General features: G+C 28.5%; 6 protein-coding genes across 6 annotated transcripts; 5 read left to right on the forward strand and 1 right to left on the reverse strand.

The window, feature by feature from the left end:
* Positions 1-297: 297 nt before the first annotated feature.
* GO595_006259 (uncharacterized protein) lies at positions 298-1,590 on the forward strand (the record flags this gene model as incomplete). The annotated part of the gene is made up of 1 exon (XM_067919592.1): positions 298-1,590. The coding sequence occupies one exon, from the start codon at positions 298-300 to the stop codon at positions 1,588-1,590; it is 1,293 nt and encodes a 430-aa protein (XP_067773574.1).
* Positions 1,591-7,924: 6,334 nt separating this feature from the next.
* Positions 7,925-9,025, forward strand: GO595_006260 (uncharacterized protein; the record flags this gene model as incomplete). Its single annotated transcript, XM_067919593.1, has 1 exon — positions 7,925-9,025. The coding sequence occupies one exon, from the start codon at positions 7,925-7,927 to the stop codon at positions 9,023-9,025; it is 1,101 nt and encodes a 366-aa protein (XP_067773575.1).
* Positions 9,026-9,286: 261 nt separating this feature from the next.
* GO595_006261 (uncharacterized protein) lies at positions 9,287-10,627 on the forward strand (the record flags this gene model as incomplete). The annotated part of the gene is made up of 1 exon (XM_067919594.1): positions 9,287-10,627. One exon carries the CDS (start codon positions 9,287-9,289, stop codon positions 10,625-10,627), a length of 1,341 nt encoding a protein of 446 aa, XP_067773576.1.
* A 224-nt stretch (positions 10,628-10,851) lies between these two features.
* Positions 10,852-11,322, forward strand: GO595_006262 (uncharacterized protein; the record flags this gene model as incomplete). The annotated part of the gene is made up of 1 exon (XM_067919595.1): positions 10,852-11,322. One exon carries the CDS (start codon positions 10,852-10,854, stop codon positions 11,320-11,322), a length of 471 nt encoding a protein of 156 aa, XP_067773577.1.
* A 528-nt stretch (positions 11,323-11,850) lies between these two features.
* On the forward strand, positions 11,851-12,867 carry GO595_006263 (Ser/Thr protein phosphatase; the record flags this gene model as incomplete). The annotated part of the gene is made up of 1 exon (XM_067919597.1): positions 11,851-12,867. The coding sequence occupies one exon, from the start codon at positions 11,851-11,853 to the stop codon at positions 12,865-12,867; it is 1,017 nt and encodes a 338-aa protein (XP_067773578.1).
* A 573-nt stretch (positions 12,868-13,440) lies between these two features.
* Positions 13,441-13,917, reverse strand: GO595_006264 (Protein AE7; the record flags this gene model as incomplete). The annotated part of the gene is made up of 1 exon (XM_067919598.1): positions 13,441-13,917. The coding sequence occupies one exon, from the start codon at positions 13,915-13,917 to the stop codon at positions 13,441-13,443; it is 477 nt and encodes a 158-aa protein (XP_067773579.1).
* Between the last annotated feature and the right edge of the window lie 5,511 nt (positions 13,918-19,428).

A 19,428-nucleotide genomic window follows, 5' to 3' on the forward strand; every position in this document is an offset into this window, starting at 1 on the left:
TAATTTTCAATTATGTAAAATCCATTTATCTTTCTAAAAAAAAAAAAATGTTGTTCATAAGATTTATTGTGGGGTAACATTTAGATTTTATTTTGTATAAGTACATATTTTTGAAAATGTGATAAATTCAAGTATCTTGCCAAGCGAAATGTATTAAACCACAAACTTAGATTTGTAATCACAATTATAATTAAACATTACAGTCGACATTACACAGTTTGCTCTTGAAGAGCCATTTGCAAATTTCTGGAAATTGAATTTATAACGATCGTTCCACAAAACCCATTCAATTGACTTATGAATCTGACAATCTCTTTGCTTTCGTTATCCAGTCTTTCTCGGCAACCTTTTGTATCTCTTTCATCATCGTCTCAGAGGGGTGTTGTATCTTTTAAAAAGATTCAATTTTTCAAATCATTTTCATCATTTTTATATCAATCTTCAATATCAAGTCTACATATATCTGAGTCGAATTTCTTAAGCGTCCTTGATACACCTATTATAGTGCGACAGGTTAAGTTTAACCAAACAGTTTTTCAAAACCCAATTTCATATGGATGTTCTGAAGAAATTGATATAAGAAATTCTTTATTCAAAAATTGCACATCAAGAAATAGGTATGGAGGAGCCATCAGTTTAGGAACGCCTCAGTGCAATCTTTGGCAAACTATTATCTTACACAAAAACTCATTTGTTTACTGCTCTTCCATCAGTGGTGGAGCAATATATGCCTTTGTTAGTGGTGCGTATTGTGTTAGTTGCTGCTTTATCAATTGTCATTCTGAGATAAATAATCATGCATTCTTTATTCATGGCACCAAAGAACAAAACGTCATTTTTAAAGAAGCCCTTTTATACAAATGCAATAGTTTATCTCAAAATTCAGAAAATACATTTCACATATCTCATGGCAAATCTTTGCTCAGCTACATAAATTCCACATCCAACACCTGCAAGTCTGGCTCATTTTGCAAGTTGTCATACACCAGCAAACATGACATTCGTTTTGTTCACGTCTCAGAACTCGCATCAAACGATGCGATTGTTTTCAGAGAAACTTTTGACACGATTTCAATAGACAGCGCTCAATTTCTGAATAACGGTTTCCGCCAGCATCCCTTCATCTTCCAGTATCTTCTTGTTGATGTTCCACATTTTGCTATTAAGAATACGTGCTTCATTTCCAACAAGGTCGATGGCATAACTCTAAAAGAAGAGTATCCATTTACTGTTGAAATTGATTTCACAGTAAAATGTGACGATAATTCTGAAGATTGGTTTACAAATTTGTTCGGAAGTAAAGCATCGGCTAACAGGCTACGCGCTGTGCTAAATGAACTTCCTTTCAATACATTCACATTTTCAATAATGGAAAGTGATCCGAATTGTAAGCCACAGATGTATAGTGAAACACCAAAAGCTGCAAAAGGAAACAGCAAAACAAAGAAAGCAGCAATTATTGGAATGGTGTCTTTTGGATTTGTTGTATTTGTTGTTGAATTAATTTTCTTATGCGTATCATACTTCGGAAAGAGAAAATTGATACGTGATTGGATTGGTGAAACTGATCCATCATATGTTTACATGTGAATAAGATGTATGCGGATTGTAATGCAAATGTGATTTGAAACAAATTAGCTAAATTAATGTTTTGGAATACTTTTATTTTTCCTTAACCATCTTTTGTTATTAATCTCTGATTATAATCTAGAAAAAAATTTTTTTGTCGGTATGTTAACGGTCGCCATATTTTGAAAACTTTTAACATTTCTTAAGATTTCCAAATGCAAAGAATAAATTGTTAGTGTCCTTTAGCGGGACAATACTTTATCACCGAAAATTTGATAATGTATTGATAAAATAACATTTGGAAGGTTATGTGTGTCTTCTTAACGTTTCAAAACCGCTGGCTGCATTGAAATTTCAAACGGGATTTCAATTTTCAGAGCAGAGGAGTTTGAAGGTGAGCAAAAGTCTTGCTTTTTTTGACAAAGTTCTAACTCATTTTTCATTGTCCAGCCACATTTAAGCAATGAATGTGAAAAGAACTCAGTTTACAACAGAAGATGATAATAAATTAATAACATTTGTTAAACAAAACGGAATTAATGATTGGAAATTGATATCAGATCTAATGGGAAATAAAACAGTAAGACAATGCCGTGATAGATATCGGAAATTGGAGGATAGAATAACAAACAAGTGGACATCAGAAGAAGACAAAATAATTTTTTCAAAGTTCAAGGAAATCGGACCAAAATGGTTGTCAATATCTAAATTGTTGCATAATAGAACACCAACAAGTGTTAAGAATCGATGGCTTTCTCTTATAAAAAACAGTCATAATGAAGAGAAAGTTGAAGAAGATTGTGATTTTATTTTTTTAAATTTATTTCCTATTGAGGAATCGGATGAAATTGACTATGATTTTGATATCTTCAGGACTTGAAATACAAAATGTATTTTTCATTTTTCTCTGCGGTAAAAAAATCTAAAAAAATTTTTTTTATGTATTGTGAAGTAACCAATAACAATTTTTGTCATTGATGACCTAGGTATACATCGATTTAGCATCTTTAGTTTTAAAATTAATCTTATGTGATCTTTATTCAAATTTGAATTTACTTAATTTCTTATCCAAGACTTATATAATAAATTTGAAGGGAAATTCACGAAAATTTGATACTAAAAACATGAAGCAATGCATTTATTAGTGATCATTTCATAAAAATTTTTCGACATTTTTTTAATTTGAAGTTTAATGATGCTTACATCTGCTGTATGATATAACGAAATTGTAGACAGCTTTTGATTTTAATTTATACAGTATCAAAAATATATTTTTAGGAATAGCTATTTAGTTTAACAACCAAATAATGATAGAAATAAACCGAGAAAAAATAAATGAAAATATCTTTATTTTGTCCAAATAAAATACAGTAATAAATATAAAATAGATTCACAAAACATATGTTTAAAAATTTGATATAACATAAATAACATTTATCAAAAATCTTGTTGATACATTTTTCATAAACATATATTAACTGATTATGCAGCAACAATTTTGCATCTCCAATGAGAAAACAAAATTTTTATAAAAAAAAATTGAATCCTAGTGTTCCGAAATCTCATTAGATTTTTCACAAAATAGTTTCATAAAGTATTTCTTGTCAAAAACAAAATCTTAAGAAAACCTATGAACATTTTTTGGTTCCAAAATTCCTACAACATCGAAAGAAATATGCCTTGCAATTGAACAATGTTTAAAGTGTTTACATTATTGAAAATATGGAATTGAACTGTGTCCGTTTAGAAATTAAAAATGACCAATGCTACAGCCTTGTTTCAATCTGTTTTTTCTCGTTTAATCGAGTCCTTCATCTCACCAATCAATCAGGCCCTATACTCAATTAATTCATTACAAGGAATTAAAAATTCATCAAATGAAATACTGAAAGAAGTATTTTGCAACTTCCCAAGAAAGCTTCCACAATATAACAATGTAATATGTTCCCTAGCTAAAGTTGCAAAATATAGTTCTACGCCAATAATAGAATATCTTGCAGATGCATGCAAAAAAACATTAAAAAGCAAACAAGCAGTTTTATTTTCTTCTGTTCAGGGGCTTTCAACTTCATTCCAATACAAAAACCAAATTCATACTGACTTAATCTTTTATTTTGAATTATTATTTATTTCTGATTTGACTGCACAAATTATTGCTCTTTACAGTTTCTCCGGATCGGCATCCCATGTTATTGAGTGCTGCGGTTCATTAGCGAAATTTACACCAGATTATCAATTTATTTATAATAAAATTCTTAAACAATGGGCTTTAATTGTTTCAATCATAAGTGAAAGCACCATCAGTCCAATATTTGAATTTTTCCAATACCCTTATGAAAAGAAAGAAGAAATTGAAAATATGTTCAAATTAATTCAATTCACTCGCCTTGACTTAAACCAAGATAACGCGCCTAGCTTCCTTAACATTCTTCTTCAAAAGCTCAAGAGTCTTCAAAAGAAGAAAATCTTAAGCAATCCAATTCTCAAATCGACTTCTAAACTTATTACCTCTGAACATGTACATAATGACCTTCTTCAAAGCATTTTCGACTTTGCATACTCCCTCAAAAACGAGAAGTCTTTGAAAAATGGATGTTTCGAGCTCATATCAGCACTTTTCCCTAAGCTTTCAAAAAGTAACCAACACATTCAAACGTTTTACAAAAATAGAGTATACAAACATACAAATGACGATCAAAAAGTTCAACGTTCTCTCAAACTTTTCAGGAAATTAATTTTTGGTGATGAAATTGATGTAAAATGGTATTATTGGTCATGGGGTGACATGTATCGCACGTCGCCACTTTGTTTTGTTCATTGGAATAGTGAGCCCACTAAAAAGATGGATGATCCTGAATCGTTTGCATCATTATTTATTCATCATTTCTTCAACAAATCTAATTTTGCTGTTTGTCCACAATTATTTTGTGATGTATTAATACATTTAGCATCATTAGACTTCAATTATTTTTTGTATAATATATTACCAAATTTCATTTCTTTAGAAATAACAGATCCTCGATTAATTGTATTATTAATGGCAATTCCTTTAATTAATTCAGAAGATTTCATGTTAAATTCATATAAAGAAATCACCCCATCAGATTTAACTAAATTTAATGCAATTGTTCGACCAACTGTAGTTACAAATTTGGAACAATTCGATACAATAATATCAAATACAAATCATGGAATATGTATCGAAAATGATAATAATTGGATACAAGATGCAGATCAAAAAATCCGAGGAATTATTGAAGAATGGAAACTAAATCAAAAAGTTAAATGTTTACAAATGCCATTAAAACAATCACAACGAGTTAAAGATAAAATGAATGTGCAATTACATCTTTTACAATCTTTCCAATATGTACTTGATAAAAGAGATGTGTTATCACCAAATATTATGAATTTAATATTACAATTAAGTTTCAATAATAATTTTTATATTTCTTCTGCAGCGATTTCAATTTGTCATGAGTTCTCTAAGAATGAAAAGTTTTTATTACCATTTATTGAAACTATTATATCATATCTTAATACATTTCCTAATGATGAATCACAATTTATTTGTATATCATTGTTATTAGGTTTAATATCACAAAATAAAATTAATTATGAAAAAGATTTAATTTATGATATTGAAATGCATGCAATGTTAGGATTAGCATCGATTTATCCTGAGACTAGATTTCTTTCTATTAAATTATTAACATTAATAAATCAATTATTGGATAATAAAGGCTCATTATTTTATATTAATCAACAAATTAATTTAATAGAATCAATTGCAAAACAAAAAATTTTATTATTAAAAGATTCTGAAATTCCATTAACTAAACTTCATATACCAAAATCACAAATTTTGTTTTCAACAGCTGCTTATTCACATTATTATGATATTTGGTTATATTTCTTACCAGAAATTTGTAATATATTATTATCTATTAACTATACACCTTTATTAACTAGAATTAATATAAATGTTTCATATAAATATATTCGATCTCCTCATCAAAGTAATATTGGATTATTAATTTTTTATTTTAATTCTTTAACGAATATGAACTTAATTAAATATATTAAAGTTTCATCATTTGCATTATTTGAAGAAATTAATAGTCAACAAGATGATTCTTCACATTGTTTGGCTTTGTTACAAAAATTATTTAATGGTGAAGAATGGAGAAATAAACTTGGATTCTCTGTTATGAAACATTTAAATTATACATTTTATCCATTAATATTAAAAGAATTCCCAACAATTTTACATCAAGAACAATATAAATTTGCAACAAGTGCATTAGTAGAAATGCTTCGTTCTCCACAATTAAAAAATGAATTGTTTGAATTAATTAGACCAAATATTATTTCATTTATCTCATTATTACAAAATTATTTCATTAAAATTAAAGTTAATGCACCAAGAGTAATTAAATGGACAAATGATTCCGAAAATGTTCTTATCAAAAATTGTTCATTTTTGTGTGATTATTTATTTTTAATATGTTTAACATTTAATAATTACCAAGAAAATGAAGAAAATTCTATTTGGCCAATTTCAAGTCGTGAAATTGTATTTCGATTTTTAATTAATTGGGGTTTAACTAAATCAAGTTCATTAGAAATATTAAGAGCATATGTCTCAAGAACATTTAGTATAATTGTTAAAGTCGGAACATTATTTAATGATAGTTTATTATTTAATGAAACAGCTGTAAATTATTTTGTTTCGATTGAATTATCAGGAATTAAAGTCTTAAATTCATTATTATTTTATCATGTTGATTTATTATTTGATATTTATGCAGAAGCTTGTTTAATGCAACCAGGAGAATTATCCGAATTATATTTCGAAGCATTATTTGTTGCATTAGATTATAAATATATTAATGATATCTATAAATTAAGTGGCTTATTAATATTAATTGGTTTAGTTTATAAACAAATCGAATCAATTAAAGCTGATTTATTTTTGAAGCAATTACTTGATCTTTTATATAAATATAAAAAAGATCCAAATCCTGAATATGATTTAGATTCACTTCCTCGAAAGTTTTCTTATTGTGCAGAAGATGTATTACATAATGCTTTAACATTTATACAAAAACCACTTTTACAGAAAAATGTTAAAGATATTGTTGAAGCAATTAAACCATGGGTAAACTCATTAAGACTTTTACCTAAACAAACAAGTTGTGTCCCACAAACAGTAAGTATATTTAAGCATTTTACTCCTTATCGATTTCTTGAAGTATTAATGAATGCAACTGAAAATGTTCGATCCGAAGATTTTCGATATATGGCATCGCTATGGACAGAATTATTACATTGTCCAGATCATACTGAATTAATTCCATTATTTATCGCTGAATGGGCTCATGTTGATACTAAGAAGAAAATGTTTTTACATTTAATTGAAACTAATACACTTAATGTAATTCAACTTTTATCACAACATTGTTCTTTTGCTTATCATTTCCATGTTACTTCATGTATGTCAAAACCATTTGAAAACGAAATGTGGATTGTACCATTATTAACGAATATATTTAAGAAGAATTCACCTGAATTATTTAATGACATTTCGAATGTAATTCATTTCGCATTTCTTTTTGCTGATTCTGGCGCATGTTCATTATTAGAAACACTTTGTCAACATTTCGAAATTGATATTCCTGAAGGAGAAATTGACTCTGATATATTAGCTCAACTTGTACCACAATTTGTATCTAAATTAAACTCAGAAGATAATTTAAAGAATTGGGGTACTGAAGCTTTACGATGGGTTTTAGGTAGCCAATCATTAAAATTCGCTTATCTTTCATTAATGATATATAATAAAATTATGAAACCAATTGATAAATTAATTATCCCAGGAATATGTAAAACTGCTTTATATCATATAACAAAATCTGATACAAGTTCACGTTATTTCACTGATTTCATAGGTGAAACATTTATATTTTATTCACAAGTGTTTCAAGGTAATGAAGTTTATTCATTTAATTATGCAACTTCTTTTCTTGATTGTGATGTTTTCATTAAAACATGTTTGTCAAAAGCTGCACCACTTTTCTTAAAATGTCTTTCTTCAGCAGCTGTTAATCAAAATGCTTGGGATAATATAATTGGAATCATTCGACCAATGACATTAGATTTAGAAACTAATGAATCATCACAAAAAATATTTGAAATTTTAATTAAAACTTCTAAAAATCATGAACTAATGATGATCGTTGCTCCAATCAAAGAATTATATCCACATTTATTCCCTTCTTCACTTCCTCTTTTAGCATTAATTAAAAATGTCGATCAGTCAACACTTTGTCAGACGTTAACTCATTACTCGTTAATGACAGAAACCGCCTCCACACAATTATTGAACGAGATATTCAAAACAGTGGTTGTTTTCATTCAAAAAGTTGCCAACGAAAACAACAGAACTCCACTTTTAAAGCTATATAAATCTGCATTAAATAATTTAAGTAATTGCCAACATGCAACAGCATTTATATGTGAGCTTTCTAAATATATACCAAATATTGCCTCAGACAGTATCTTTGAATTTTATGATTGGAATCGTAGCATTGATGATGTTTCACATTTACTTACAAAACTTATCGTTAAACAAGGAAACGTTGTAACAATTACTGACTGTTCATCATTAATATCTGTCTATAATTTACTTAATGATGATATTACGCCAAAGATTCTTCCATATGCAGCACAACGTGAAATGTTGGATGGAATGATTAGTGTTGTAACAGCCGTAGCCATTAAGCGTTCCATGTCTATCCGTCGATATAGTCATGGAATTAGTTCCGCTACACAAGCGAGTGAAGCCGCTACATATGTACCACCGATTGAAATGAAATTCGATCCATTAATTGAACCAACAGAAATCATTAATGATGAAAACAAATTTGTTGTTCCTAAAACTTCATTAGTTGTTGACGAAGATGACTTCTTGAAATTAATGGTTGGTAAATTCGAAAAATGTCAATCAAGTTCAGATATGACTAAGGATATACCAATGCGAACTCATCCGGAATCACCTGTTAAAGTTGATCCAAGGTTTAATACTATAATACCAATGTTAAAGTGGCTGAAAGAATCTTCAACAAATGATAAAATGTTTACGTTCCAAGAAGTGTTCGAATATTTGACTTCTATGGGATTAGAAAATGAATCGAACTTCGTGAAGATGAAAATTTTACCAAAACTTGGTACAAGAATTAAAGATGTATCAAAGTCTTTACTCGCGATTTTATATTCTATGGATTCATTAAGAGAAAATTCGGTACTTTTGGATGCAAAAGAAAGTAATGGAGATATTATATTTAAGGTGAAAAGAATGTATAATAATATGGTACAAGAAGAGCAATATAGAATTGTTAATTATACAAACCCAATGAATTCACTGTTTTGCCCGGTGGCAAATAAGAAAGAATGAAAATAGTAATTCTTCGGATAAAATGTTGATTTAAAAAAAAAAAAATATTTTTTTGTTGAATATTCTTATATAGTATATATGTGTGTACCTATTTGTTATTTTTTGACTCACAATTGATAAAAAAAATTATTTGTTTTGACTGTGCGCATATCAACCGTTTAAACAGTGTTTATATAAACAGCCACACGTGTAAACTATACAATTCATGCATTCAAAATAGTCACTTTCCAAACCCTATCGTATAAAAAAACAATACAGAAAATGAACTGGGAAAAAACATTAATATCCCTACCAGAACAAAGCCCAATTTTAGGTTTAGCAATTGCGGCCTACGATGTTGCTATTGGGATTAAAGTCATATATAATTGGAAAGTAGAAGGAGGAGATCCAATCACAGATATTGAAGACATGTTTAAAATACCACTACTGAACATGAGGTTTCAGGTCAATGCTAATTTTCGTGATTTTCCAACTTCAATTATTAATACATCTATTTCAAAAACTGTGATGGTAACCTCTTCATTTAGTGTTTCAAACAAAAGTAGCGATACATTATATTCTTTTGCTCTATTTATTCAATCCGATAAAATTATAAATAATCCATCAATCAATAGCATACTTACTAACAGAGTTAAAGAAATTGCTTATTACGCCCGGTTTTATATAACATCAGGGATGATCAAGCAAATGTCTAATCTCACTCCCAAAATTATAGATTATAGTACAGAACTTACATATCTTCTCAAAGGAGGCATTTCTCAACTCCAACCTATCAACATTACAAACATGTTTCAAACAACCAACAATGTTTCACCCACAAAACGAGATCGAGATTCATTTGTCAATGATCTTGATTTTCTTGCATTTGCACTTAGTTCACATATTGAGACTCAAATGACCACTGTCATTGAGATTCCGTCCACCAATACACCTGATTTCCATCCACTTTTTAATTTTTTAGCACATTTCCTTCTTCCATTTCAACGGGGCCTAAGTAGTGATACACCGCATGACCGACCTATCTCTGGTTTCTTTCTGCAAGTTGTTCGTCCGCAATCATCTCGTGGCCTTCCATTTGACGATCTCATGAAATTTAATCGGCCATGGACATATATCATTTTATCGGAGCGAAAGATCATCAAACCACAAAACATTGATTCTCACAACATATCATATAATGAATATCGGAACAACATTACATTAAATCCTAAAATTACATCGAAAGAAGCCGAAGTAATTTTAGCCAAAATTCGAAAAGGTTATCGAATCGCGCCGCCCGTTCGAACTCGACCTCTTTTAGGATTTGTCCAATATCTCGAGAAGTTACCAATACAAATGAGAACTATTGCGTGCCAGCAACAACTTGGCGGCATGATAAATAAGGCCGTTGCTTTGATGGAAGCAGTAAACCAACTGCTAAACGAAACAGGCGCTTTGTTCGTTTCGCCGAAACCTGCAAAAGAAATCTGCGAGAAAATCGGAATAGGCTCGGACGAAACGAGAATGATTGTGTCAATTGCGCAATTGTTCGACCAGAGAATGTATAGAAGAATGTATAGTGAAAGAGAAGACGTGTTGATGCAAATGGTCGTAACAATTTAACAAAAAAGTTGTTCTTTTGTTTGTATGCATTCTAATTAAGTTACATAATCAAATAAATTTTGAATGATAATTTTAAATGCGACTTCTTTCTTGAAATAAAATGTTTTCAATTGCTCTCGTTGGAAATATGAGTGAAGAAATGGTTTTGAATCATTTTTAATTAAATTAAATTTTAAAACTTTTTCTACGAAATGTAAACTTCGGAATAAGGCCGTTTCAGGAAGATGGGCTGTTGCAACTCGAAGCAAGAAGTTTATTCAGTCCAAGAAGATTTCATAGATATACCTCTTCTTAATAAACCAAAACAAAGAAGTGTACCAGCAGATAATTCAAATAGTAATTATTTTTCTATTGAACAATATACAAATTCAACTCCATACCGTAGGCGTTCATCTTACGATGGTGGAATCATAGAGCAAACACAGCTTTCCCTATCAGCTGCACCTGATATAGAGCTATCTAGGCAACAGAAATTCACCGAATGTTTTTCACACATTGATGTAAGTACGTTCCAAAATATACCTATTATGTCAGCACAATCACACCTGAGTGTGCCAAATGTTGGAGACCAGGTTTATTCTTCCTTTGATTTCGATGACTATTCTCGATTCCTTGACCAGGTCCTAAACAAAATTGCCACACCATTAGTTGAGATGAAAGTTGTCACAGATAAAAACATTTCGATATCAATCTAATAATCGGTAAAAAAACATTTTCGTTTATTCAGTAATTATAAACAATTTTTTATTCATTTGATTGTATATTTTTTTATTTAGGTTACAGAAATTATATATACCACATCTCATTTTTAATGCCGTATCTTTGAAAAAACTTGATTTCTGGAAAGTATTTTTTCATACATTAAACTCTCAATGACGACCACTTTAGAATTTTTTTGGATTCCTTTATTAAAATCAGTCAAATTGTTTTTCCAGTCTACAATAAATTAATATAATGTCACTTTTGGTGTAATCGATGACCAAATAATAACAGAAAAAACTAAATAAATAAAATGAAAATATCTTTTTTAAATCCACATAAAATAGAGTATAAATCACAAAATAAGTTTACGAAAATGCATTTATAATAGAAATAAAATATACGAAAGATCTATTGATAAAATCATGTTAGCTTCCTCTGAGTGAACTTCACCTCTTCTCAAACTGGTTTTTTGGTTTTGTGACCGGTAACGAACGTTTAAAGTCAGCGAACCAAAATTTTGGATGAAAAAGCAAAATGAATCTCAAGGATTTGATCAATTAATATCAGCTCTTTTTAACAACCATAATTGTCGCTATCGAATTCCAAATGGAGTCATTTCAAATCTCATAGAGGCATCAAATAAAATTTTTGCAAACGAGCCATCAATGCTAGAATTACACCCACCAATTACTATATGTGGTGACATACATGGACAATTTCCAGATTTACTAAGAATTTTTCAAATGAATGAAAAACCTCCAAACCAAAGATACTTGTTTCTTGGAGACTATGTTGATCGTGGACCCATGGGTCTAGAAGTAATATGTCTTCTTCTAGCTCTCAAAGTCAAATACCCAAATCATGTATATTTACTACGAGGGAATCACGAAACTCGAGAAGTCACCGAAGAATATGGGTTTTCTATTGAATGCACAACTAAAGCTAATCGTGGTATTTTCAATGATTTTTGTAATTTATTTGAAATGATTCCAATAGCCGCTCTTATTTCCAACAAAATTCTCTGCGTTCACGGTGGCCTAACTCCTTCCTTAACATCATTAAACCAAATTAGAGAAATTGTTAGACCAGCTGATGCTTCATACAAAGGATTTCTTGCCGATCTCCTTTGGTCTGATCCATCAAATGAGATCCAAGAATGGGGTCCAAATCCGCGTGGTGACACAGTTATGTGGGGCAGAAAGTCATTGCACAAGTTTCTCGAAGCTAACGGTCTCACCACATTAATTAGGGCGCATCAAATGGTGATGTGCGGTTACGAGTATCCGTTTGAGCCAGATCGAAGCGCAATAACCGTTTTTTCAGCGCCATGTTATGCTGGCGAGTTCAATAACAAAGCGGCTTTCCTTCTTGTGGGAAACAACTTAGAAATTTATCCTGTACTTCTCCCGCATGAGCCAGGAAGTATGTCAATAGCAAATAAAATAGGTGCACAACCAAGAGTAAGCACGCCAAATGCTAGAGGAAAAGGAGGAAGAGGAAGTCCGAGAGATAACAAGAAAAGAGGAAGGAAGCATTAAGAATTTTTTTTATAAATATTGTTGAATAAAGATAAAAAAATCAGTTAAAGCTCAAGTTTTAATTGTTTGATAAAAAAAAAATATAATGTGAAAATTGTATTTGTTTATTTTTAGTATGTCACCAATCTCGTTCTCTTATCGCTGTTTCGATGTTTATTTTAACACTAAAAAACTCAAGAATATTTCGAATTGTTTCTGCAATACTTTCACGTGCAACTGTTTCAATTTCACTCCCATGGTCATAAAAAACTGGAATTAATTTATTTATTCCAATGACTGTTTCATCTAGTTTCTTTTGAATTTCAGATATTGATGAGGGTCCAGTTTCCAAATAATTGATTAATTTGACAATTAATTTATTCACCATATCTACACATTCTTTTGGGTAGTAGTCGTCATCATACATATCTTTTAAAAGTGGGAAATCCCCATTAAATTTCTTCTTCTCTCCCATCGAAATGCCCGTCCACACTTTTTGATAGGATTTTGATCGGAAAACAAAAGTGAGTTCACCTTTCTAGCTAAAGACGATAGCGTTTTGCGGTTTTTCTGAACAGTAAAAAGTTTAATATTTTATTCATAAACAGAATTGTTATCAATGCAACGTTCTATCATGTCACGAAGGTTCTTTCTTTCAAGGGCAGCAAGACAACGTTCTTTATCGCGAAGTTGACGGTTGATCGATTCTTCTTGAATGTGCTTTCCTGCAGCAACTGTTATCCTTATTTTAGAGTGAAAACGAAGTGGTAAAACGCGTAATAACTTTTCGCGAATGCATAAGCCAAGAATTGCTGGGAGTGAACAATTTGGAACAGTTGGTGTAAATGTAACATCAACAAAACCAGCTTCGTCATTAACAATAATGCTATCTGGTGAGACTATATGGAGTTGCTCTAATGTAAATGGATGTTCTGGATCAAGAATAAAACGGATATACTCATATACTTCGAGGGAATCAATTGGTTCTCTTTCTGGGGAATCTAAGTTATCCTCTGTTTGTCTTGTATATTCGCTTGTTGCGTATACAACTGGATTTGGGTTTAAGGACATCTTTTTGAAAAAGTGATAAATCCTATCGTACTTTATTGCTTTAGCGGTTTTGAATTTTTTTGAGGCGAGTGTGATCGTTTTTATTCAGAAGCAAATTTGCTTCTTTTACAAGGAAAGACAGAAATACATAAATAAATGTTCAAAGTCTTTATATCATTCAATCCTTTCATTCATAAATAAAATTAATAGATTTTAATTTTAGTTTCTAACAAATGTTGTTATGAAGATAACTTTTTAACATATGTTTTCAAAAAAAAATTAATCGTTATCTAGTAAAAGTGGGACGAAAAGACTTTTAGCCCACTCTCCCCTTTTTCTCACGATAATTAATTTTTCTATTTCTGTATGACAATATCTATATGCTATTTCAAATGCTGTATCAAATAATTTAAAAATTTTTCAAATATTATTTTGAAATATAAAATTATTAACATAAATTTCATTTTTAGCATTAATATCAATTTCTTCTTGTTCAAGAAGTAATTTAACTGTTTCTGTATCACCATTGTCAGATGCTATCAAAAGTGCTGTCCAAAATAATTTAAATAATTTCCAAATATTATTTTGAAATATAAAACTATTAAAATAAATTTTAAATAAAACTTGTAAATATTTTGAGCATTAATATCAATTCCTTCTTTTTCAAGTAGTAATTTCACTATTTCTGTATGACCATTTGAAGATGCTCTAATAAGTGCTGTATTAAATAATTTAAATAAATTCTAAATATTATTTTGAAATCCAAAATTATTAAAATAAAACCAAAATAAAACTTACAAATATCCCTGGCATTAATATCAATTCCTTCTTGTTCAAGAAGCAATTTAACAATTTCTGTGTAACCAAACATTGATGCATAAATAAGTGCTGTGTAAAATGAATAAAAAAAACGTAAAATATATCAATAAGATAGGATAAAGTCATTTAAACAAACGACAAATACAAGTAATGAACTCGCATTTGAGTATTAACTTTACATTTTAGTTCAAGAAGTAATTTAACAACTTCAATATTACCATTCTGAGTTGCATGTAAAAGTGCAGATTTAAATATTATAAATAATTTCCAAACATTATTATGAAATAAAAAATTATAACAAAAAATTCCAAATAAATTATTAAAAGCGTCTTCGGAATTAATATAAATACCTTTTCCTAAGAGATATTTTACATGTTCAATGTTCCCTGAAGCAGCTGAAAAACATAAAATATCTGATGGCATTTTACAAATCTCACTAAAGTATTCACTGAGAAAAATATTCCCAATTCTTGCTGATTCATTAATAATACCATCATCGATTTTCATTCCTTGTTTTAGTAAAAAAGAAAAAATATAATAATTATGATATAAAACACATTTCTTTCCTAATTTTTCCAAACTATCAATTTTTCCGATTTTATTTTCATAAATATATTTAAAGATATCATTTTGTTGAAATTTAATTGCTGTTTCATATGCATCTACAAATGTCGAACGATGTTGTTCACATAAGTGAATGATTTCTTCATTTCCACCTGCAACTGCATATTTACCTGTATTCCTTACATCTGCATTATTCATAAGTAAATATTTAAAGCATTTAACTGAAACAAAGAATGCTGCATAATCAATTAATGATACTGTTTTATTATTAATAAAATCACAGCTTTCATAAAGTGATGGTTCAATTGTTTGATTAAAATCAAAATTTGATTGTGATGATATTTCTTGAAGTTTTTCTATTTCATCATTTCGAATTATTTTCGCAATTTCATTTGGATTATGTCCTTCTTTAATTAATTTCTTATGAAGTTCAAAATTATTCTTTGAAAGTTCTTCATAATTTTCTTTGATTTTCTTTATAAAAGGATTTTGATTTTCATGACTTTTCTTATCAATATAATATAATTTAAAAAATTCTTTTTCAGTCATATAATGCACAAAATATGGAATTTTCTTGTTTTTGATGATTGTTGATTCAATTAAATTATGTTCAATCATATTTTCAAGAAGATATTTTGATTCTTGTGATGAATTTTTTAGAAGGAAATGTGAAAAAACATTTAATATTTTTTGATTTATTGATAAAATGGTTTCTTCCAATAATTCAATCTCTTTCAAAAAAGTAAAACATAAATCACAATCACATTCTCTTCTTAGTATTGATAAATACATCATTTGACTAACAATTAAGTTAAAAGAGAATGGATAATGATCATCAAGTATTTTAATTATTGAATGTGCTGATTGGATAATGTTTTCCTTTTTCAAGTTGGAAATTGTTCGTTTAAGTAACCAAAGTATTTGGATTTTATTTGTGTTTTTTATTTGCTTTTTCATTGTTAAATCAGCAATATGTCAATTTTGTATAAAGCGTTCAAATTTGTGAACATATCGGCGCGGTTTTGATCGTACTGATTTTTAAGAAAAAATCATTTCATGGGAGAACAGCCAGTTAAAATATTTTATATAATAACTAAATTTAATTTAATTCATTTCAATATTATCTAATTTATTTTTTTATGATGAAACAATGATAATATTAATTCAATCTTATTTGTAAATAGAAAATTAAAGAATTATTGTTTCAAACATAACCCATGTTGTCAAGATAATACCTAAGATAAATCTTGATTTAACATGATCTATGAATGGAAGAACTTTAAAAGTTCATTAGAATTTAACGGTTTCCAGCCATCATTTGAAACCGTTTATAATAAGGGATGGATGAAATTTTGGAACAATTTATCCAAAATTGCAAACATCCTATCATTGCTTACTCAAATATAGAATACACTAAACCGAGCAAAAGGAACTCATATTATCTTATATTAACAGAAGTATATATATTAATTCTTCAAATTAATTTACCAAAAAAGAAAGCAATTACAATACGTTCAGCGCAAGTTTTTGATATACGTTCTATTTCTTTAGGAAAGAAACAACAAATTATAATTAATATTTCAAATGATAAACCAATTAAATTCAAATCTCAAAATCCAATGGGAATAGTTAATATCCTTATTGAACATCTTCATTTACTTTTGACTCCTCAAGAATTAACAAATATTTCTCTTCCCTTTACAGATAATTCCGCAAAACCAACGTCATTTACAATTTTATTTCGTTTTCTTCATTTTTGCTTTACAAGTAAGGTGCAAATTGATCGTGAATACACAATTCCATTTAAAGTCTTTATTTTTGAACAAAATCCAGTTCTTTCATTTATTGATCAAGAGAACGTAACACCAATTTTACCCATTATAATTGAATGTTTATCAATGCAGCAATGGTCCAAGGAATTAGTTCTTACTAAACTTTCGAATTATGATCTCTATCAAACAATTTTAGACAACATCAATTCATTTCAGTGTGTAAACCATTTAATTTTCCATAAAACGATTCCAAACGAACTTCAAAATTTCATTTCAAGCTTTCGTGATATAAACTCAATAACATTTGAAGAAAATGATTTAATTAATGTTGATGATATTAAAGAAATATTACAAAACAAAAAGATAAAATCACTTTCATTAATCGAAACCAAATCAATGAATATCATTAAAGAAAATGAGTTTAAAAATCTTTTTTATTTTTCTATTACTCAAAAACAATTTAATTTTAAGGAATTTGTTCCATTTTTTGGAGATTTAAGATGTTTATCACTTGTTGATTGTGATTTATCAATTGGAAATGTGTTAAATTCACTACAAAATCATCCAAAGCTTTGTTATCTTGATCTTTCTGGAAACATTGGAAAAGATTTAACAATGAAATTAAAATTTCCACAAAATTTACGTAAGTTATGGCTAAACAATGTTATTTGGGATGTTAATAATTTGAAAATACTTTTTTATATAATTTGCAATAGTATAAAAAATGATTTTAAAATTTCTCTTTCTAAATGTAATGATTCTAATATAAACGATTTTTTTGCATATCTTAAAAAATGTAGTTCAACACATATAACTGAATTAATTTGGGATTATAATCTAATTACAAATGATTTAATTATATTTTTAAGGAATTGTAAATCATTGAAATATGTATCGTTCTGTAATTGTAAAGGAATTGAAACGTTAACAAACTTTTTTAATAATAATTCAATTATTAAAACCGTTAATTTGAATTCAATTCACGAAAGTGATTTATTAAAAATTTTAAATTCGATTTTAACATCAAGTGTTAGAAATATTGATATAAGTATGAATTATATTAATGAAGAAGCATTACAAACTTTAGAACAATTTTTAATTGATAATAAAACTTTAGTAAAAGTTAATTTGGATGGTACAAAAATTAATTCGTTTGATACTTTAATGAATTTTTTCGAATCTTTAACCCAACGTGTAAACCCTTTATATGTTTCTTGGCCTTTATATGATTTAATTCGTTTAAGTGTTGATAAAAAAGGATATTTTAAATTGTTTAAATTATTGCAAAACTTAAAAAAGCCTTTGAATGAAAGAAATAAAAACAATTTTAAATACGGAGATCAAATATTTTATTGTGAATTTGGTAAAATATTCCCTACTTATCTAACTAATGAAAAAATCAAAAAATTAAAGAAAATGAAAATTCGACCAATAGTAAATGAATCAAAACAAAATGAAAAAGAAAATATTCCCAACAACGAACAAAATGCATTTGAATTAGACAACGAAACATTTACAAATGAAAGCCATAATAAACCCAAAAAACGTCGAATGACCAACGAAAGTTATAGTAAACACAATGAACATAAAATGACTAATGAAAACGACAGTAAACCTAAAAGACGCAGGATGACAAGCGTTAGTAATTATGCAAATGAAAGTTATGATATATCTAAAAGACATAGAATGACGAACGAAAGTTATAGTAAGCATAAAGAACGTCAAGTTACTAATGTTAGTTCCACTGATGAAAGTGATGTATCAGCAAAAGCGCAACATAAAAACTTACGACTTATGGAAGACATTTCAATTGACAGCGATAGTTATGAAAGCAATAAGAAGAATAACAATAAAAATAGTCACAGACTTATTACTGATGATTCATATAATGATAAATTAAGGAAACAGCAAAATAACAATAAAATTCAAAAGAATATAATAACTCCAACAAAAGCAAATCTTATTTCACCATCAAAAAGTCCAAAAAATATTTATTTGGACGATTCTGATGAAAGTGATATAGAAAGTGATGATGAAAACCTTATTAAATTACCTCCGCTTCCTAAATTAGACAACTCTGCACAAATACTTGAATTAGAAAATGACTTTAGCTTTCAAATGCTTTTGAAGAATATCTAATAATGAAAGTGAGACTTGAAATGATTTGTGTTAATTAAATAATTTTAATAATATTATTGTTTATAAAATAGAATATACTTCAAAAATATATAATTTGAGAATAATGTTTTCGAAATTTCCATTTTTTTCTGAATAATTTTTCCTCAATTTGAAAGTAGATTTTTATTAATGTGATGATAAGAATTTAATAAAAATTAAAAAATTCTCGAGAATATGTTTATTTTCTCTGTTTGAAGAA

This window comes from Histomonas meleagridis, assembly GCF_020186115.1.
Source record: "Histomonas meleagridis strain 2922-C6/04-10x chromosome Unknown contig_41, whole genome shotgun sequence".
NCBI classification, from domain to species: domain Eukaryota; phylum Parabasalia; order Tritrichomonadida; family Dientamoebidae; genus Histomonas; species Histomonas meleagridis.